Here is a 23,581-nt window from a genome sequence, read left to right on the forward strand (position 1 = left end):
AAAAAGAAAAGACAAAAGAACACACACCCTCTTCACATCAGATATGAGGTACAAATGAAAACTTCTGAATGCCTGAGGCTGAAAAACATCCGTCAAGTAAGAAAGCACCACTGCATTCAGATTTTAGCATTAGTTAGCATTAGCACTAATAAATATTGAATTCATCACTTATAACGCATGAATACTCATTAGTATGTAATTTATAAACACAGTTCTAAATGTTTTACAGTGTCCAAATAGCTGCTGTACTCAAGCAGCCAATCAGCATCCACCTCCAACTAACCTGCTCTCTCACCTCTCTGCGTCCAGCAGTCGCTCAGAACATGCCAACACTTCAGCACATGAGTAAAACATTTACAACTGTGTTTGTAAACTACATACTAATGAGTATTCATGCATTATAAATGATGAATTCAATATTTATTAATGCTTAACTAATGCTAATACTGTGCACTTATTATAAAGTGTTACCTACACTACCTAGAGTCCGTTGTTGCCCACAGAAACATGACCACCACTTATTTCTGGTAATTCCGTGACTCATTCCCAAGGACGATAATTTGCGTTTTCCTGCAAAAATGACACCGTGATCGATGAAGCCCTGCGAAACAAATGCAGCCCACAATCGTAGCCTCACTTCAGGCCTGCAGGCTCCTCCAGACCAGAGTGTGTGAGCAGCTCCCCGTCCCAAAGTCCAAACGCAGGGCAGAGAGGAGCGTTGAATTTAGCTTTGATGCTGTGAATGATCCTGGGATTCTCAACGTCCACCAGCCCCAGGAGCCCCGCATCGCAGTCGAGCAGGATGCCGACGCGGTCCGGCTTTCCCACCAGCATCACGGGAACTACCTTATTGCTGGTCATGGCAAACCACTTGCGCTGAGCGTAGCCGAACACCCAGGAGGAGGCGTCGGTGCCCACACAGTCGTCTCTGGACATCGCTGCGTCGGCCACTCCGAAGCGAAACTCTTGCGACTTCCTGACCGTCACCTCCCAGTAGTGTCGCCCGCCGCCGATCTTCTCATCGCCCAAGACGACGGCCCAGTCACGGAAACGCTCTGGGTTGTCTTGCACCTTGCTGGGGTCCAGACCCAGGATGCGGTAGATGACGCCCGTGTCTTTCTTGAAGAGGTCCAGGCTACTGTGGGCTGTTCGCTCATCGAGTCTGAACTGCAGATCTACAGGGGGAAAACAACAAAATCAGCAAAAATAGTAATTTAATGAGTAGTAGAATTGATTTTTTTTAAATGATGACTGCATATATTCTACACATTTAAAAAAAGAAGAAGAAAAATAGGTCCCTCATCAAACTGTGTAAACTTGTGTCCCACAGTTGTTTCAGAATCATTAAATATGACACTCGGTGTTAGTTAAGATGTCTGCCTAATTTGCTGCTGTGAGTCTTCGAATGTAATAATTTAGGAATATTAAATTAAAGAAATAAAAAGACAATACAAAAGACTTCAGATAGAAGAAAAACAAATCCAAGATATTAAGAAATTTTTACTGCACTGAACAATTAAATATAAAAAAGAACATCTGTTATTATTTCAGTTTAGTATGTATTTTCTTTATTGGCTGCTAAATTAGCGTTTATAAAGACTTAAAGTTTATTATTATAAGTCATCAAATATTATTAGACTGATGCTGAATAAACAGTTGTGATTTATCTACTTTACATAAAAAAATATATAATAATTTCCATCAAGAGTTTTTCTTGCAACTTTTAATGTTATTAACACGTTCGTAGTTGCAAAAAATTAAACTTTACATTTTAAGTGTAAAAAACATTTGCAAATAGGGTAAAAATACATGTTTTAACGATCATTTATGAAGGTGTTTGTAATGTTTTGGTCAAGCTGCAAAGTTCAGAAAACTGTTGTACAAAGTAAATTCCCCCTGACATACAGTGTTTTAAGTGTAAAGAAGCATCATATCAAAGTCTTAAGTATTACAGACAAAATTGCTGCATATTAGTGAGTAAATACGGTGTTTTTTCTGGAGTTATAATCCGTTTAACCCGTGTGAGTTAAGGTTATAAACACTCCGCCTGGACAGACACTGGCCTCTGGGCTACAAGCTAACAGCTAACACCGTGTTTGCTTATTATTTATTTATTTACTTCACTTTAATATAAAACACTAACTCACTGCTCCACGGTGTGGTGGACACGTAGCCTCTCCTCGCTGACAGGCTGACGGTCCGCCTGCTGTGAGCGGCGGACACGAAGGTGACAGTTCGTCCTGCCAGAGGACAGAGACGGACAGCGGCGCAGCGAACCACCGCCATGTTTTCACTGACGCTGCTGCTGCTGCTGCTCACGTTTCCTCTTCTGCTGCTGCAGCTGCTCATGTATGTGTCAGCGCGCTCTCTGCTGCCACCTGCAGATCTGGAGAGGAAGCGCATGTGTCGTATCAGCACCACGGACAGCGCTCACACCGCGTCAACTGCGTTACTCTGATCACTTACATGCAATTTACTGAATATACACAATGCTATTTATGACTTTCTATTATAATTAGTTATTTCCATATGTTTTTTTTTTATTAACATATTTATTTAGCATCATGAATAGAATATGTCTTTATTGTCCACCAACAAAACCTAAAACCACGATTTAAACAATTTAAAATAAATAATCCTACATTTAACAGTTTGGTCACTTTATGTTTGTATTGTGAATTATTAATCGTTTTATGTAAAAATTATGTGAAATGTGATCTTAAATATTATTATTTAGCTGTATTTTTTTTTTTTTTTTTTAATTATTATTATTTTTACACTTAACTGGCCCTCTACGGACCAAACTAGACACTCAGTGGCCAAGTGACTCAGTGGTATTATTTTTGTTTATAATTACCAATAATTTGTTTACTTTAATTGTTTTACCCAACAGGTTTGTGGAACTTTGTCCACTTTGGATGCACCTGTGACGGTGGACATGTGTCTCCCACGTGTGTCCTCTTGTCTTTCTGTTCACATGCACCAGGTAAGATTCATCACTGATGTTGTGTACCATTAAGCTATAGATGCATATTATTATATTAATGTATTTTCAAAGCATCACACAGCCAAGCAAATGAAACCGTTAACACCTTAAGGAAATGTTTACTTAAGTTTGTTTGTTCACTTTTCTGCATTAATCATAAGCGAGAGATCAGAGTACAACGGCAACACAGGGAAGTTTTGTTTTTTTCTAACCTTATGTTGATGTATTCACGGTGGGTAATGAATCTTTTATGAAGTGTAATAAATATTTTGTCATATTAACAATGCTTGATTCGGCCCCCGTTGCACTGCCAGATCCATTTTTCATGCCAGTATCCAGCTGGGGACTAAATGTCATTGTTTATTCATGGTCCAATCTAAACACAGTCAAGACAGTATCATCAATTTTTTCCTTCTCTTTTTCTTTACTTGTGCCCAGTAATGACTGGAGTCTAGAGAGCTGTAGTTCACACACACTCACCCATACAAATAGAAATGTTAGATTTATAATCCAGGGTTTTTGGGGGAGTTGTAGACCTCGCCCACTCCCTGAATGAAGTTTGTTCATTCATGTTAATGACACAAAAGAAGAAGAAGAAGACTTGTTTAAATCATAAAAGTATTGACTTCTATAATTAGTCTCACAACTCTTTGTTTCATATTTAGTTGAAAGACATTGTCGAGTTGCACTAAAGAACAAAAAGGATCCTGTCCTGCTTCAGTTCTGACCTTCTATTTTTCTATTACAACATAAGTGTTGGATTTAACCCTTTTATGACCAAAATTATAATCAAGCCATCTGGATTTATTTAGATTTTATGGCTGTTGAATAGAAGTGTTGAGTGAGTGCTTCTGTCCCCTTTTGTCCAAGATAACTTCACCTTTCAATATCTGTCCGTTATTCAATATTCCAACAGTTATTATAACAGTTTTTACTATAAGATAAAAAAAACGAATTTGGGTTTTTCAACTTTATAACAAAATAGGAGCTCTAAAATGACATAAACAAACAATTTCACATTTACAATTTGAACTTTGAACCATTTTACATATGTACAACACATTTTGTAAGTCCTGAACTTTTAGTTTTCAAGTTTCTGCCTGGGGCCTGCGGTTGGTGTACCCGGGTTCCTGGGATCGAGCCCCCGTTTGGAACTACTTCGGAACAAGTGCCTTTCTGCAAGGAGTTTGCATGTTCTCCCCGTGTGTGCGTGGGTTTTCTCTGGGTTCCCCGGCTTCCTCGAGTTCCTGGTAGTTTTTGAATTTTCTAGACATCATAAACGGTCTAGGAGTTACGGTAATGAGAGGTATTGATGCCAATGGTCAGTGAAGGGTTAATCTCTTGCTGTATATTCTCTCTGCTGTTGTTTGTTTAGACCCAAATATCAATCTACAGCATCAAGTCTTTCCTTTGGTTGTAACTATACGAATGGAAAATACCACTTTTTTGTGTGTGTCCGATACCAATACTGATATCACAAACTCTACAGATACAGATATTAGTCCGTCACAGTCATTTTAGACTATTTATGAACGTATAAAGCTGTTAACGACACATTTTTGCTGAGTCATTTCAAAGACACAATTCTCCAACTGCGTCACAAATATTGTTCTCCCCAAAAAGAAGAAAATAAAAAGGCCAAACATGACTCGGCTAAAATGCTTTTGCTGATTTTTATGTACATTATTATCCATCCGATATAAAAAATCTAATTAATAAATTTCAAATCAGTGATTCACAAACAATAATCCACGCATTCATTCATTCATTCACGTCATCATCCAGATTAGACGACTGTTATGCACTTATGTCTCCGCCTCTTGCAAACCAAAAACATGAATAATACAGACGGACTCATCCATCGCTGGGTCAAAATGGAGGGGAAGACATTTTTTAAAAAACACTTCTCTGGCTGCCACTGAATCCGTTTGAGAAGACATTTTTGTGAAATTTTAATGATCACTTTTTTTAAAGACGTGTAAGAGTGAGCTCCAGAAAACAAGGATGAACTCCTCACCTCGATATAAACCTAACAGCAAACTGAGATCTTTTGTCTCTTGCACAGATCGTTACTGGACTAACCTTTAAAAACCTCTGACCTCCTCGGCTGTGGAATGACCTGCTGGACGAGACCAGGAGAAGCAGAGACGGTGAGTTTCCTCTTATTGACTTTTAATTGTTTATTTTCTGTCCGTGCTGCTTTGTCTTACTGTCTCTCTTAAGTGCTTTTTGACTTATTATCATGATCATTGTTACATTCATACATCCAAAGGTGCAGTGTGTGTAAAAAACATAGTGACACCTAATGGTGAGACTGCAGAATGCATCAAACATAGAAACTACGTTGGCCTTGACTCATTCACGACTCCAACTCTGCCATTTTCTCTTTCTTGTCACTGGTTTATTTACGACACACGTTCATGTCGTCTTTTGTTTGCATAGTAAAGCCGCCACAGTGCTCTGGCGTGAGGCTGCTGATGTGTTTCCACCTGGTGGAATGGTTCGGTTTGGTTCAGACTTCACCCCATTCACGCAAAACAAGCCTCTGGCGGCCTCTGCTGGTCATATAGGTAAGTGCAAGTGTGGAAGCACAAACATACAAACAGACGGACAGACAGAGTCACTAAAAACAATACACAAGCAAGCACAAACAAGTTTCAGCACCCTTACCTTGGGGTAACAGAGTAAAAATGGTACAGTATGGCAGGAGCTAGTCTGGCTCCACCCACAACAGTCAGCTGATTGGTGCGAAAGAAAAACTTACCTCACAACTGTTTTTTCTTTCATTGCCTGCAGTCTATTCTCATAAAAATGGCACTTTTCCACTACCCGGTTCCAGCACGGCACGTCTCGGCAGGTTTTTTTTTTAATGCTTTTCCATTAGCGATAGTACGTGGTACTATTTTTTTAGATACCTGCTCTGATGAGGGTCAAAGCGAGCAGAGCCAATACTATGTGTGACGTAGACAGAATGTCAGGCCAGAGTGTCGACTCTGGATTCTGGAAAAGTCATGAGCGCGACGTCTGATACATGAATCAAACTACCGAACTGTAGATCAGATAAAAGAACTTAAAAATCCTAAAAACATGCGTTTATTTGCAACGTTTAGCAAGGAAATGTCTAAAATCTCAACATTTAACAAAGGAGTTGCAAGCGACGAGCCGGAAATACTGAACAATTCTGTGACCAAATCTTTTTAATGAACCGATCTAATGATTCAGTTACACCGAAAAACAACTGCTTTACAAGTCACTCGTTTGTGTGTAGCAGTTGCTTTGATGACTCCGCCCACATTGAGGAGGTACTATCAGAGGCGATTCTAGAGTCTGTAGGGGCCCTAAGCAAAAATTCCCAGGGGGCCCTTCCTTCCAACCAGTGTTCATCACCATTATGATATAAATAATCTGACACCAACGAAAAAATGTTCATTTTTTTTCGATATGAATGAAATAACATGGAAAAACCTTGTAATTAAAAAGTATGTGAAAATATAAATGTGAAGAACAATAAAATACTGTAAATAACTGAAAAAAACATATATACATATATAAACATATATAAACTGAGTAATAAAGATATGCATTACACTGTAAATAATCCTCATCATTTTCTAACTTGCAGAACGATAACTTCACACAGGTTAAAGTGAGGTGGGGCCTCTTTAGGGAGGTTAACTACTGAGATGTCATTGCAAATTGTTACTGCACATTTCAGTAAAAACAGCCCTCAGGCTCCGAGTGTCGGGGGCCCCCTATCAGCTCGGGGGCCCCCTATCAGCTCGGGGCCCCAAGCAGTTGCCTGCCTTGCCTGTGTAGTGGAAAAGCGGCAAAAGCTTGACATCTTGTTGAGACAAACTGAGCAGGACAAAAACGAGCAGCTGGATGTTTGATGATACATTGTCACGTTACGTTACAGCTCACACCTCGCCCACCAAAGTAAAGCGACAGCTCTCAGTCGAAACACAAGCCTGAACGAGGGCTTTACCGTTACTGTACCGTGATGGAAACACGGCTAAACAAACAAGTTTTAACTCTTTTCTTTCACACCAGTACCAAGGTGTCAGTCTCCATAAAGAGCCTTATTACATTACATTATTCTAAGGCCATTATACAAATATACAAACATACTTATGGGCATTAGTTATATTCACTTCCTGCCAATAAAATTTCCTTAATGTTACACACTGGACCTTTAAAAAGCCACCATCATAAAAACGGTAGTGAAGATAAAATCTCTCTCTCTCTCCAGTGTGAGGTGAAACTACACGTAAATCCCTGGTGAACACAAACCTCCACTCTCTCTACTCTGTGGCACACACACACACACACACACACACACACACACGCACACACACACACACACACACACACACACACACACACACACACACACACACTCGGCTCACGACTCACCATCGACCAACACAAACCGACCGTCTGACTGTTCCACACACGCGTCCAGACTCCTGATCAGAGAACATCTCTGTCTGACTTGACTCTGTGAGACGGAGAGGAGGAGAGTGACGTGCGTGCGCGTGTGCGTGCGCGCGCGGAGGAGCCACAGAGGAGCGAGAACTCCTGATGAATGAGCTCAAGTGTCAGAGGGTTTTCTTCTGTCGGAGGATGATGGTGATGATGCGGGATTTAAGGGACTTGAAAGCGACCTGCGGATTCTCGCGCTGATGAAACAGCTCTTTCTGCGAGAAAAACAGCGCTGATGAGCGCGTGCGTAATGCGTGTCTTTTGGATGGAGGAGTCCGCACACACACACACACACACGCACACACACACGCAAAATGCGTGACTTTTTCTCGCGTCGGACTTTTTAAAAATGTTTCTTTCTCGCTCCGCGCGCGTGACAGATGGCGACCAAACCTAACACCGCACCTGCTCGGATGGATAATGACAGTTTGCGCCACAGGTGAATGAACGTCTGCGCAGTTTCTCACGGCAGCGACTCTGGGGCTTTTTGTGTGTGTGTGTGAGTGAGTGTGTGAATCAGTTTTTTTTTGTTGCACTGCAGTGACCTCAAAATGGACCTTAAAGCGGAGAGCGAGGACTCGCCGGACTCGCACCTGCAGCCTCCACCTTTAGAAGTTTTCGCGCACAGGTCGACGCTGCACGGAATCTCGCACATCTTCACCTACGAGCGCTTCTGCGTCAAACGCTGCCTGTGGGTGGTGTTTTTCCTGGGCTCGCTCGCCTTCTTGCTGTTCGTGTGCGTGGACCGCATCCACTTCTACCTGGAGTACCCGCACGTGACCAAGCTGGACGAGGTCGCGGCCCCGATCATGACGTTCCCCGCCGTCACTTTCTGCAACCTGAACGCGTTCCGCTTCAGCCGCGTGACGCGCAACGACCTGTACCACGCGGGAGAGCTGCTCGCGCTGCTCAACCAGAGGTAAAAAAAAGAACACACTCATTCTCTCTCGGATTAACTTAATCCTTACAACACAGAGCATTTATGCTGCTTTATTCCCATTATTATGTTAAAAGTGTATACAGAGGCTATAAGAATGTGCCATATGGAGCCTCTTGTATCCTTTTTTCAGCACAATCTAGACAATATGTAAAAAAAAAAGAAAAAAAGTATAATTTCACCAACTATACAAACACACCGAAGCAAAAAAGTACTCAACATTTTTAAAATGAGAGTGAAATTGTGATTTTCAGACATTCGTCACAGTTCAAATTTCACTTTTATGAAGAAAAAACGGTCTAGTTTTGTGACTTCTGCACAATTATTGATACTTTATCACTCCTAAAGAATTTTACACAGAAGAAGACGAAAAAAACAACATGCATTTTGTAAAGCCTGAGTATGTGACCTATAAACACACCCAGGAAGTCCATATGAGGAGTTGTGTATTATTCCCACAGCAACTTACACTAAGGGTTAATATCCCTAATCAACACAGTGTTTTTTTCCCTGTATATTCCCTTTAAACACGTGGTAATGTGCCATAGTTTCCTTGTAGGACATGTTATTATAAGCCAAGGAAATAGTTTTTAGTAGCCAAATGAAAAATATCTGTAGAACAAATGAAAAATTCCCTATAAAAGCAATAAAACACATCAACAAGGACAGTGAACAATATAAAACACTAAATTTGCTAACACTTATACATGTAAGTAGACATGGATTTACTCTTGTTTCTCTACATCGTAGCTAACTTTTATATTAAGGATTTTAAGGCATTTTATTTACAGCTTGAATTTTAGACATAGACAAGGTTTTATTGAAAGCTTTATATTATGTGACTAGTTTGACAGTTAGTCTTCTGTTGGAGTGCGCTCTGCTGGACAAAATGTGCATTGAAGCCATATTTATATCACACATACTATAATACTGGAATGTTTGGACGTCCCCTCTTTGACAGGTAGAGGGCGCTGAGGGCGATTCAGGTTTCTTCTTGACAATTAAAAAGAAAAAAAAAATATATACATATATATATATATATATATTAAAAAGCACATTTGAAGTAATATTGTGATAAATGACCTTGAAATAAAAATGTACAGTCTTTTTTTATTATTTAAAAATTACCAGAAACACGAGTCCACTGTCGATGGTGGAGAGTGACAGTCCCCTGTTACCATGGTAAACGTGTGTGTGTGTGTGTGTGTGTGTGTGTCACCCCTTTAGGTCCTTGACTGGCATAAACACTGACCAGTAGTCCTTAATAGAGACCAAAACCTGGTCCAAATGATGCAGAATCTAGTGGTTAAATTTAGGACTGATTTAAAATGTGGTTAGGTTAAAGGCGCCATATGTAAGATTGTGGCCAAAAACGGTTACTACATTCAAATTCAAAATACCGAGGTCTTTTATGATGATCATGATTTTCAGTCTGCAAAAGATTGTTTTTAATGCAGATATTTTGTCTGTACTGTTGTTGTTGGTGAGTTCAGTTTGTTATATGAACATTATTTCTGAGTCTCTGTGACATATTAGGAGGATTTTATGATTTATTACATAATGCACCTTTAAGGTTAGGCTTAGGCTTAACTGGTCATGGTTATGGTAAAGGGGTCCAAATGAAAATGAATACAAGTCGATGTAGAGTCCTTAAAAATGATAGCTGTCTCTCTGTGTGTACTTATATTTATATATTTGTGCGTGAAATGATCCCACACTTTTATTTAAAAAAATAATTGGTCGACTACTCGATTACAAAAATATTCGATAGCTGCAGCCCTAATTACAACCCTGTGTGCTGATTACAGTATTGCATTAGGAAGAGCAATGATACATCACCAAATCCATATGTTGACTCTCCCTTAGCATCAAATAGATACTGGTCGTGTGTCAAAGCTCCACTTTTTCTCCCGCTCGTACTTATTTCTCAGCAGAAGAAGAAAAATGTGCAGCGGTTTTTTTTTCATTCTGGCGAGGGCAAAGGGTCATTTAACACTCCAAATTGAATTTTCCAAACATTAAATCAATAATAACTGACCTCACTCAGGTTTAAAAATTAGTTCATAGATTTTCTCTGACATCATGATTAGGTCAGGCTCCGCTGTGGCACAAGCGAAGAGAGTTTTTTTTTCGTTTGATTGAGAGGGAACTTAATTGAAGCGAGGCATTTGCTCCCCGCTGTTTGTGTAGTGGACGAAAACCTGCCAAGAAGGCACTTTACCAGATAAAATCCCCAACATATGAGCCGGGATCGAGGAGGACCCGGGCGCTTCATTCAGCATGTGTACGGCCGAAAAAATATCATGCCACGCGACGTCGACCCAGACCAGTGGCTCTGAGCAGTGGAAGTAGTGGGTGGAGAGAAATCTTAAATGGATTTCATGCCACAAGCACTTTCATTTCTGGCTGGGGGTATTATAGCCGAGTGTGTGCTGTTTCATCGCCTCGCTACCTTTTGCCGAGAGAAGCCGGATAATGAGCACTAGACCTACTTTGGAGCGCAAGAGTGAAGATGAGTAGGAAAAGAAAAAAACCCAGTCTTCCTTCTGTTTTTCATCCTCCAAATTTGAGGCAAATCTTCCCTGTGAACATGTCCCTGGAAAGCAGTGAATGTATTGATGTAACAAACCCAGATGGCCAGCGCTGATCATCACACCCCGATGTTACAGGGAAGAAGAGGGGGCTAATTTTGGTGCTCAGACTGGGATCTGCATTAAAGATTTAGAGTCCACGTTGGCCGTAGATATCCACATAAAAGAGAAACCACCGGAGGCTTTTTGCTCAGCGCGCCTCAGAGTCCTGTCCTCCATCTCTTTAACTGACAGCCCGTCAGAGGTTCACATCAATGGAGATCTGAGCATTCACACACAAACTTGTTTTTATATCCTAGTAAGGACACCTCATAGACATAAGGCATTCTCTAGCCCAGTGTTTTTCAACCAGTGTGCCGTGAGAGATCGTCAGGTGTGCCGTGGGAAATTATCCAATTTCACCTAATTGGTCTAAAAACATTTTTTGAAAACAAATAATTAATTATCTGCAAATAATATGGATATAAATATTCAAGACACTTTGATAAGAATGACTAAATTGTTAATATAGGCTACAGAGACATTTTTGTTTGATGGTGTGCTTCAATGAAAAAAATGTACCGTGGCTCAAAAAAGGTTTCATGTGGCCGGCCACATAATATCAACTTATTATGAGTTACTTCTGTATGTTTGTATTATGAATTATATATCAAGACAAAACATTTTATTTTGAAATTCTGGAAATATCATCCTATCCCAGTGTTTCTCAATTCAAGCAGGTGTGTTGGAGCAGGGCAGCATCTAAAACAGGGCTTTTCAACTAAAATTTCCGGAGGGCCAGCTTTTCGAAAGGCTGTCCAGACAGTGGCCCTACAACCCCTGTAATACTATTCTGTGTTGCAGTAAACGGATACAAATAGATACAACATTATATAAACAGTTACAGTACCACCAACATTTGGGTATAACAGTCACAAGTGGCTCTTACAAAATTAGAGGTAACAATATCAACAACATTAAGGTGCAATGGCCACAAAAGGCTATTTTTGCAGAAATATAAGTAACAGTACCAATAATATTCAGGTACAATTGGTACAGTTGGCTCTTAGTGCAAAATATTCTAGTATATACATAGACTGCGTACAATTACAGCTGTACTAGTATTTGCCAAAAAGTGTCGCAAAGTGCCAGAAATAGGCAACGCTACATTTTTGGGGCTTTTTAATAATACATTCATTGTTTATGGGTTAATGGGTCGCGGGCCGGTCCAAATTGCTTGAGGTGCCGGATCTGGCCCTCGAGCCTTAAGTTGAATAGCCATGATCTAAAACATGCAGTGCAGGGGGCCCTGAGGACCAGAATTGTGAAACACTGCCCTATCCTAAACCCATTTCTAACCCTCACCCTAAAACCAAGATACTTTTGCTCAAGTATCGCTTTTTACAAGACGGTCAATACACCAAGGCAAATATTGATATTTTAATTAATAAATGAAGGCGCTCTAAAGTAAACAGTCCCTGACTAGTTTCACACGCTAGGCGTCTCTACTTCATGTCTGAACGGTGGAGAAAGCTACGCTAAGAGACGCTCAGTCCACGTTCAATACATGTATGTTTTATGCACTTTGTTCTCCAAGTTGTGAATAAATAGAGAAACTTTTTTTAACTTTTCACGTTAACGTTTTTAGATAGATATCGCGATGTATCGCCACGTAATTGTCCTGCGATATATTGATTATCACATAATCGCTGTATCGTGATATTATTGGTATCGTGCACCATGTATCGAGTATTGATAGAATATATTACTAAACTTTTTTTCTTAGCAGTTTTTTGGCATAAACAGAAGAGATATTTCACAATAAAAACACAACAAACTATATTTGTGATGGGATGACATTGAATTAAACTCTATTTATATATTGTACAGATTATAATTTATGTTTTACTTTATTTTGTGTTGTCTGGTTTTGTGATATTTATAGATTGATTCGCATAAATACATGTTGTTTTTGTACTCGGATAGCAAAATCTAAGTACTAGTCCGGGATGGACTGATTCATTTGTCGTTTGTGTAACTTTACACTCATTTTTCGTTCTCTAAAACTTTGATTGTCTGTAGTTTTAGTTTAGTTAGTCTCATTCTTATTCATGTCGTGCATGTAAACACGTTACACAAAAAGATCAATAAAAATGCCACATTCCTGTAACAGTAGCCTCACTCATATGAGAAACTTGTAAAAGGCCTTTCAGACAAAAAAAAAACACACACACAAGCAATCTGCTCTTTGGTGAGTCCATTAAAATGGTGACATTTTTAATAATAGCACAATGGGGGGGTCACAGCGAGGGAAGCGAGCGGACACATTTACAGCTATTCTGCTCTCCTATTATACAAGGCTGCACGGCTGGGGTTTGTGTGAGCTCCATTAACTAAAAGGAAATTTGGTAGTGGCAGCGCCAATGCACACACACACACACACACACACACACACACACACACACACACACACACACACACACACACACACACACACACACACACACACTGTGACCCTTCCACTCACAGCCCTTTATTCTCAGCCAAGACTAAAGACAGCAGTGTGTGTGTTATAGACGAAATGAAATACCACAGAAATATAGCAACGGGCTATCGATAACGTGGTGTCTAAGACGATCGTTAAGAATGTGCATAATTAGTGGAAAATGAGGATAACGATGAAGCGCGAGGAGGAGTTAACTGTTTGTTTAATTAAAAACGCAGTCGCAAAAAGGTCAGAACATTAAATTGTGTCACTGTTATCTGAGATTTATTGATTTTCAACATCTCAGAAAAACAACGCCAATAATCAGGCACAACAAAATTAGCAATTAATTCATCAACAAAGAAAACAAATCAAACTAAATTGGTAAATACCATGTACTGTAGTTCTATATAAAGCGAGCATGTAGTTTATTGGTTCTCAAAGTGCGGCCCGCGACTCAATGCCGGCCCGCAGAAACATTTCTGGTGGCCCGCAATGAATTACAGTTGATAGTTTTAATCCATGAGCCTCTAAGCTTCTTAAATGTTTATTGGACATTACTGGATACAGACCAATAAGTGTAAACTGTACTGCAATCTGGTCATTAAAATGATTACAAATGGGCCCTCAGGTTTCAAAACTTTGAGAACCCCTGATATAGTTGCACAGTTGTGTTGATTTGTAGCAGGTGTTATGTTAACTTCCTCGTTCCAATATCTTTCTTTGTCTGTGTGTTTTCTTTCCTCCACATTCTCCAGCTTCCTCCCACAGTCCAAACACATGCCCGGTTGGGGTTTAAAGGTCACATAGAGTGGTCCTGATCCAGTATCGGTATCGGGTTCCGATACAGACATAATTGACGGATCGGAAATCTGTACAGTTGGATCGGAATTTTCAGATCCGTCTGTGTGTGTCTGCTGAAATGTCTCCTCAAGTGATTCCCTGAATGCTCTGTTAGCTGGCTGCAAAAAGTGGAATGGGTTTCCTGAACCGAGGCGTGTCTCGATGAGACAGGAGTAATGATGCACGACTCCGTTCAGGAAATCCATTCCACAGTTTACAGCCAGCTAGCAGGCGAGCATGATTGACCAGGAGTTAACCAGGAAGTTCAGCTCCGCAACCTGCAGCCGAGCCGACGTAATCCCAGCCGTCACCGTTTAAAACGCCTGCTCGCTGAGGAGAACAGTACTGACGGCGGCATAAATACAATGAAAATCACACTCCTCCAAGCCAGGGTTCACGTTAGCCGGTATATATGCCGTTTTTTGGCTGTTGTCACGTGAATTTAGCTGGCGGAAAAAAATATCGCCGGCCAAAATGTCCGGTGAAATCAATGATTAACACGGAGACGCTATTTATTTATTTAAAACACCGGCATCGCGTTGTGTTTGGAGATTGAACATTCACGGCTCGTCTGTGACTCCGTTTATGTTTGTGTGTGCGCTGCTATGCGCTCAATGTGTGTGTGTGTGTGTGTGTGTGTGTGTGTGTGTGTGTGTCGCCAGGGGTCTGTAAAGTCGCTGTAAACGTTGTAAAAGTCGTACATATCATACTTGCCTGTATAAAGGAGTTTATTACAGCTTATAATCAAAATGATGACAAAAACAATGATAATAATATTTAAGCAAACAGAGCATCCATATCGGAATAGTATCGGCAGCTATCTAAAGTCAGATATCGGGATCGGATCGGAAGTGAAAAAAGGTGGATCGGTGCATCCCTAGTCCTGTTGCACATATATGTTAGTTATGGAGGTCTACTTACATACATTAACTTGTTTTTATGGTCAAAAACCTCCTAGTTTCTGTAAACTAGCCGATAGAAATCCTCTTTTCTGACAGTGTTTTTCAGCCGCGATGTTTCAGAGTGAACTTTCACCCCCAGGAGACAGAGTCTTGTGATTGGCCAGTACTATCCAGCACATCCGTTCTCAGAAGTGCAGCGCCCCCCTCTGGAACGGCGGATGCACTGCTCCTCATTATCAAAACATTGTTTTAACAGTGTTTAAAAATAGCTTCTTCACGACTCCCCGCCGCAGTCCCTTTTATGACTTTAAACCGGAGTCAGACCCAGAGTCAGAAGACACTGTTGCTCGTGAAACACCTCCACAACAGACGTTATTCTTCTTCTGCGGTTCAATGTACGTAACCGGATGTGCCCGGACTACCGCCCGGAGGAGGACGATCTGCTGTTCAGGAGAACCGCTGCTTACGTAACTATTACGGGATTTTCAGAGATCTCGTTGAGCCCCGAGATTACAATAAACACAACGTTCTCAGCAATGGCTGAACTGTTTGTTTCGAACCGTCAGGCTTCATAAACAAGGTAATGACGCAGATACACACCAAAAAAAACAGCGATAATAGGAACTTCCGGTCTAGTTCCGCTTTAATATATTGAGACTATAAATTGACTAAAGGTGTGAATGTGAGTGTGAATGACTGCTTGTTTCTGGTGTTGTCCAGGATTTATCCTGCCCCCCCCCCCCCCCCCCAGATAACCTTAAATATAAAGTATTATAGTGAGTAAATCTTAACCCTTTAACACTTTGCAATTATGCTACGGTTTGTGCTATTGAAGCCAATGTGTGGTTATTACGGTCATTTTACGGGGTCTGAGCTGCCTTGGCGGAGGTCCGTGCTCGCCGAGTGCTTTTCTAGTTTTAAATATGTTTTATACTCTTCAAATTTAACATGCAATATCTGGTGTACAACTATTTTAACATGCAGTAAACTAAAAATAACTGCAAGATATTTAAAGCTATTCTGGAAAAATTGGCACAAAAGCACAAAAATCACAGGAAATCAAGGGTTTTAGGAACCCTGAGCATTTAGGGTGCTTTTTTCCATTACTACGTTGAAACATCTAATCTCTTAGAAATGAGGGTTCCAAAAGGGTTCTTCTACAAGGGCTGAGGTTCTACCTGGAACCGTTTGCTTCTAAGAAACCCTTTCTTCGAGAAATGTTTTTTCTCGAAGAAAGGGTTTCTTCGAGAAAAAGTACAATGGTACAATGTGCCATTGTACCTGAGTATTTCAGGATCTGAAGATCTGACAAGATTTTCCAGTGTTTTCAGTGTGATGAGGGTAAATAATATCCAGCGAGCAGCAGTTCTCTGTGTGAAAACAGCTTGTTGATGCCAGAGGTCAGAGAATGAGAATAACAAAAACTCAGCTACCGCAGCAGCAGAACTCCTCACTGGCTGCCATTACTGCACCTTTATGAGCTGTCCTGTGTACCTTGTTAAGTCAGTGAATTTATATTTTCACACTAACAATGTGAACATTTTGTCAACATAAAAAGGGGTCACTTGTGCTGTGAAAAGAACCAGAACCTCCAGAGATGCGTCACGTGACTGCGCAGCTCCTCTGCAGCTCCTCTGCTCACAGAGCTTCACACTTAGCTTCAGCTCGTTGTTGAACTGTTCAACCGAAACTTCATTTTCACCCTCACTGCTCTCATGGCATCTTGTTTGGCTGCAGCAACGGGCAAAAAAAATTGACTGTGGGCTTCCTGCCCGCAATCAAACAGACATTAGTGACTCGGCTGAAGGGCACATTATCTACGTTTAGTATAGCTTTACATCTAGATACTCAAATGACCTGTGGGCCAGTGACAGTCTATACAGGTCAAGACAGGGTCAGTGTAGAGAGGAAAAAGTGGGGAAAACAGCTGTTTAGTGAGGTGTGGGCAATATTATAAAACAATATTCCATCATAATATCGCAATAAAGATTTGATTTCACAGAATTTCAAGGTAAAAGTGCTTGTTTTGAAATGGAATGATGAAAATGTCTCAATAAAAAAACAAATTATCCAATGAACACCGTATATCCCAAACACACACATTTGCATTACTGTAATTACGCGTCAGTTTGTGCTATCAGAAAAATTCCAGCTGTTTCTGAAAGCTGAGAAGTTGCACGTCAAGAAACATGTGGTTATTACGGGTTATTAATATAATTTCACTCTCGCCATTGCAGGAAGCCGGCGAATCTTTTCTGAATACCGAGTTTCCGATTTTTTTGGTCTGATTTTGGACATTGAGACGCATTTTTAATATGTGATATAATATGTATTTTTTGTTTTTTAAGTACAGCTTTTTGTTTTTCTTCATTATATATATATACACGCGCACACACACACATATATATATATATATAATACACTGTTTCAACATGCAGTGAATTGTAAATAACTGCCAGATATTGAAATTTATTCTGGAAAATGGGCAAAAGCACTGAGTCACAGGATGATTTTCTGACCCTTTTATGGTTAAAATACGTTAAAAAAAAAAGTTAAAATAAATGTGTCCAGACGGACATTTTTGACCTAAGGTGTTAAAGGGTTATACAAAATAAATTTGTTTTTACATAAATCTAAAATCAAGTGAATGATGACATTGGTAACTGTAAGTAAAACACCAAACAAGCTTAAATATGTCGTATTTAGTGTTGAATGCATTTAATAATGAGATCATTGCAACCAAATGTCTTAGTATTACTATTATATATTATACAGCAAATATATTTAGTATTATATCCCATCTATGACCTCACTGGCCGCTGTCGAAGAGGAGGTTGTTTTCACTGTAACATTATATTTACGTTGTGATTGATTGATTGATTGATTGGAGGTCCACCAGTTTGACTCCTCTGCTCTTAAATAATCTTATTATTGTTCATTTTAAGTACAGAAAAGGCTGATGGGTGTATAAAGTCAAACGGGTTGATAATGCGAGATGAAACATGAAAACTTTCTGAAAATTGTTAAAACATGTTACTATGAGCTCATAGTTGCACTAATAGCACTTTTATGTGGAAACAAGTGCTTATATGAGCTTTAAAAACACACACGAGTCAACTTAAAAGCCTATTGACGCATTTCCCATTAGCATAAGTGAAAAATGAAGTTTACTGACTGACTGTATACTGAGCTGAATTTCACTTCACTGTTTGAAAAGTGTGCATCGTATAAAGCGTTGTGCTTTCGCTGAGTCAGCTGCATCTACACTGTGTCATGTCACGTTATCATTGCTGCCAACGAGAGCCAGAGCCAATAAAAAAAGCCGCTTTTATTGCGGAGTCATTTAACCTGAGAGGGAGCACTGATTGTATTCTTTTCCCCGCTGCAGACAAAAGGATGCGGCATAGAGGGGATTTATTTACGGCTTTGACTGTTTGAAGGACACCTTTGACCTGCTGCTGAGATCACTGTTTGGATTTTTCTGGATGTCGTGTCTTTGCCGCATCCTTTATTTTCTAATAGTAAGTGTGAATCAGGGCTAAGTCAGACAGGAGCTGAAGGACTCTGAAGCCTGAGGCTGCTGCATTTAAACGGGCAACTGGGTTTATGGGCCTGTACGGCTTTGGTGAGACGTTTATTACAAACTGCACAATAAAGCGTTACACTCCGTTAGTGTCATCACTTAGCAGGCAAAATATTCTGGACTCTATTATTTAAAAATAATAATAATAAAAACAATAATAATGAATAGCTGTACTGATACAAAATCATCAAGTGTGAAAAAAACAATATTTTAGGGATAGTTCGGAATTTTGGACATAAGACCTATTTTCCAACTCAGCTGGTGTGATGGAGACGTCTGGAGAAGATTTCAAGAAATTTCATTTAGTTCTTCTAGTTGCCGAGTTCGCTGGTGCTATGGCTAGCGCAAGTCAATGGTACCAGCTAGCATGGCATTAGAAACACTCATACCGACTCCAAACTGCACCCAAGGCGAATTAATTGTAACGGCAGACTATCGATGTACATATCTGTGTTGATAGAACAATATTTGAAACAAAACTAACTCGCATTGCATGAATTTTTGAGGGACTACTTTCTCAGCAGCAGCGAAATCAGTCTGCCGCTGCCATAGCCTAACAGGAAGTATGACGAGCTGCTGCTGCTGCTGAGACATAAATCCTTCAAATTGCAAGGTTGGTTTTATTTCAAATATTATTCTATCAACACAGATATGTACATCAATAGTCTGCCGTTACAATCGATTTGCCTCGGGTGCACTGTGGAGTCGGTATGAGTGTTTCTAATGCCATGCTAGCGTGTACCATTGACTTGCGCTAGCCATAGCACCAGGGAACTCGGCAACTAGAAGAACTGAATGAAATTTCTTGAAAACGTCTCCAGACGTCTCCATCACACCGGCTGAGTTGGAAAATCAGGGGAAAGTTGGAAAATTATAACTAGGGTTGGGTACCGTTCATAATTGAACCGAAATGGTACCGATATCTGGAATTCCATACCGGTAGCAAACGGTACCTTATTTCGGAACTTTTAAAATGTTTTTCAGTTGTAAAACAAAGTCTACACTTCTCAGTTTCAGTTTTTTTATGATGAAGATTTCAGAACAGTAAATAAATAATCATAAATAAATGAAAAGCCAACTGGCCGAAAGTTAGCCACATGGCTAACGCTAGCCACAGATGACAGGCTAACAACAAGCAAACACTTTTGGAGAAGTCGCTAGTCAGAGGCCGACCTCGACTAGAATGTGACGTATCACTGCTCTCTCTGCGACTATGCGGGTAAACAAAAAAAGACACGCGCATGTTGGTGGCATCAGGAAATGGAAAGTGACGACATCGTCACTTTCTATGAGTCAAAAATGGTACATTCTTCAGCTTTTAAATAAATCCCGTGTTTGACCCCTAATTATAACGTTTTCTTTATTGTTCATTGTTGTTTGTGTGTGCAGGTACGAGATCAGAGACGTTCACCTGGTGGAGGAGAGTGTCCTGGAGAGCCTGAAGGTCAAAGCCGACTTCCACAACTTCAAGCCGCGGCCGTTCAACATGCGGGAATTTTACGACCGCACGGGTCACGACATCAAGGATATGCTGCTCGCCTGCCACTTCCACGGCGCTGAGTGCAGGGCGGAGGACTTCACTGTGGTAAGAGAATGTTTGATCATCAGTGAAACAGTAATTATGATGACATTTAATATCATATTTTTTACCTGCTATACTTACGCATACAGCACACACCACACACGGTGTGCATGACACCAAATGCCCAGATTTTTGAACCGTGCTCAAAGAGCGTGTTAGGTGCGTGTGGTAGCCTTGGTAGGAATGTGTCCTATTCCCTGTGTCCAGACTTGTACCGCCACCCGATGGTGAAGTGAGATACTACAGGACCCTGTCGCGCAGGTATACACTACCGTTCAAAAGTTTGCCGTCACCTATACGATTTTTGTGTGTTTTCCATTAAAACTCACACGTTTATTCATTAACAAAAGTTGCGAAATGAATAGAAAATATAGTCAAGACATTGACAAGATTAGAAATAATGATCTTTATTCAAAATAATAGTTTTTCCCTTTCGTCAAAGAACCAGCAAAACTGTTTTCAGCTGTGCTAACATCATTGCACAAGGGTTTTCTAATCATCAATAGTCTTCTAACAAGATTAGCAAACACAATGTACCATTAGAACACTGGAAATGGGCCTCTATACACCTATGTACATATTACATTAAAAACCAGACATTTGCAGCTAGAATAGTCGTTTACCACATTAATAATGTGTATTTCTGATCCATTTAATGTTATATTCATTGAAAAAAAAGTGCTTTTCCTTCAAAAATAAGAACATTTCTAAGTGACCCCAAACTTTTGAACGGTAGTGTCATTTTTAAGTATCTGTATTTTCAAAACCATATAGGTTAAAATCTAGAAAATCGTCACACTATGTGTTTTAAACTCTCTTTTTCACAAAATCATGGGCTGATGTAGACGTATGTCATTTTCTGACCCTGCTGTGTTTTCTGCTGTTGGTTCAAATAGAAACTGTCGCTAATTTGTCACACTTTAAAGGAGTTATGTGATCATATGTTATTTTTTTTATTATTATTATTATTATTTTCAGCGGCGCAGACGTACGTCCACTCCTGTGCAAAATCAGATTTACACTTCAACATTAACATTTTCCTTTCTTCCCCCTTTTGTGATAACCATTTACGAGCTTGTTTGTGTTGTTTTGAATCTGTGCCAAACCGTCCTTGCTATAATTTATGATCAAACACTGTTTTGAGCTTTTTATTTATTTAGTTGACTCCCCACAGCTCTCTGTTCCTGTTTTTTACCTTTTCATCTCCTCATTGTAAGACGTTCCTGCTTCAGAAACAGTTGGAAGGCAGGGAGGGAGGCGAGGATGCCATTGTCCCTTGAAATTAAACCACTTTTGGAGGAGAGATGTGTGTAGTGATGCAGAGGAGCTGGTCAAAGTGTATTAAAACAGTCCACTGATGTCGTGTGACTGACTGATGCACAAGGAACTTTCCCCCTGCAGCAGAAAAAAAAAAGTTCCCTGGCTCTAATGCCCACACCATAAAACCCTGCTGTTACTGCGCTGACACACCCAGACACAGTTGCCAATAGTCACTGGCTCTGATGTGGTTTTTAATTTGGAGCTGAACATTGATCATTCTACACAGCAGGCCTCACTGAATAGATTGGATTAAGTTTTATGGTAGTTTAGCCCCACCCCACCCTATACACACCCCACGGGAAGATTCACGTTTATCTGCAGTTCACATCTGTGGCTGCTGCTGTGGAGCGAGTGAGTTGTGGATGTTGTTGTTGTTGTTGCTGTTGTTGTTGCATGTGTAGATCTAAGAGTTGAACATTAATGCACATTCATACACACAAAGATGAGCTTGTCACAGTGTCATTTACAGCTTTAAAGGGCGATTTTTCTGCTTATGGACAATTGTTTTGTTTCCTCTTATGAAATCTTTGATAGCAAAACAGATGCGTGTCTTTTTATGTGTGGAGCGGAGAGATTAATGCTGAGTCTGTCAGTCATCAGACATCATGTCTGACAGCTTTGACATAGATAATTTCATTTATGTATTTATTTATTTATTATTTAACCTTTATTTAACCCTTTAAAGGGACACTGCATAGGATTTATATGACCCAAAATCCACTTTTTTATACATATTATGTGCTCCTGCATTGTCTAATCGCTGTATAATAGTTTTTGTTTCATTTTCGTAGTGTTTCAAAAAGTCATGTTAAATAACATGGTTGCGGGCCGCTGTTGCATAGCCACTGTTAGCAGAGAGACGCCATGTTTCTACCGGAGCCTGTAAGGACAAACCCGAGAGAACAAATCAAGCGTTGCTTTACTTGTAGCTGAAGTCCCGCCTCCACTCTCTCCGCTTCGTCTGCTACGGCCGCGGTAGCTAGCCCTCTCCCTCGCCGGCCTCTGACAGCTCTACCACGTCCACGAAGAGCTGTCCCTCGTCCTCGTCCTCGCCCTCTCATTGTCTGAATAAACACTAGAACCTCATCTGCTGACACGGAGAAAAATGACAAGGACGACATTTGACCGGCTGAGGATACCGTAGCGCTCAGGGAAGGGAGGGGGTGAGCAGAGAAGCAGTTTGTTGTTGTACATTTCAGCCTCTCCTCTAGATGTCACTATAAACTACTTACTTCACCTTTAAGGTACGCACCGAGAAAAAAGCGAAAGCATTTTTTATTATTTTATTTTATTTACTTATGATAACAATAACGTGAAATTAGACCCTTCACTATTTCAGATACAGGCCTCTACCAAACGGTTGAGACGTCTGGTCATAATAAACCTGGTTTGCATAATTCATAAAGTACAACATTCAGAACGAGTCTGTGTTGATAGAATAATATTTGAAACCAAACGAACGTCGCATCGCATGAATTTTTGAGGGACTACTTTCTCAGCACTATACTTCTGGCAGCGGCATCAGTCCGCCGCTGCCGGAAGTATGACGCGCTGCTGCTGAGACATAAATCCTTCAAATTGCAAGGTTGGTTTTATTTCAAACATTCTATCAAAATTACACCGATTACACCGATTGTCTGCCGTTACAATCGATTTGCCTCAGGTGCACTGTGGAGTCGGTATGAGTGTTTTTAATGTCATGCTAACTTGTACCATTGACTTGCGCTAGCCATAGCATCAGCGAACTCGGCAATTAGAAGAACTGAATGAAATTTCCATCACACCGGCTGAGTTGGAAAATAGGTCTTATGTCCAAAATTCCGAACTATCACTTTAACGAACAGTTTTTAGAAATAATCCATTTACATTTTGTCTTGTTTGTTTAGGTTTA

At 40.3% G+C, this 23,581-nt stretch overlaps 2 protein-coding genes across 2 annotated transcripts in view; one reads left to right on the forward strand and one right to left on the reverse strand.

The window, feature by feature from the left end:
* Window positions 1–14: 14 nt before the first annotated feature.
* spryd4 (SPRY domain containing 4) lies at window positions 15–2,403 on the reverse strand (the record flags this gene model as incomplete). The annotated part of the gene is made up of 2 exons (XM_083895572.1): window positions 15–1,175; window positions 2,148–2,403. The coding sequence occupies 2 exons, from the start codon at window positions 2,401–2,403 to the stop codon at window positions 634–636; spliced, it is 798 nt and encodes a 265-aa protein (XP_083751698.1). The 3' UTR covers window positions 15–633.
* A 5,616-nt stretch (window positions 2,404–8,019) lies between these two features.
* LOC310931894 (acid-sensing ion channel 1-like) overlaps window positions 8,020–23,581 on the forward strand; it is a gene marked incomplete at both ends in the record, with an annotated part of 72,375 nt that continues 56,813 nt past the window's right edge. The window contains 2 exons of the mRNA XM_083895136.1: window positions 8,020–8,387; window positions 20,178–20,373. Coding sequence (XP_083751262.1) covers window positions 8,020–8,387; window positions 20,178–20,373 — 564 coding nt within the window. The remainder of the gene's footprint in view (window positions 8,388–20,177; window positions 20,374–23,581) is intronic.

Source organism: Microchirus variegatus, assembly GCF_963457635.1.
Source record: "Microchirus variegatus genome assembly, chromosome: 9".
In the NCBI taxonomy this organism is placed as follows: Eukaryota; Metazoa; Chordata; class Actinopteri; order Pleuronectiformes; family Soleidae; genus Microchirus; species Microchirus variegatus.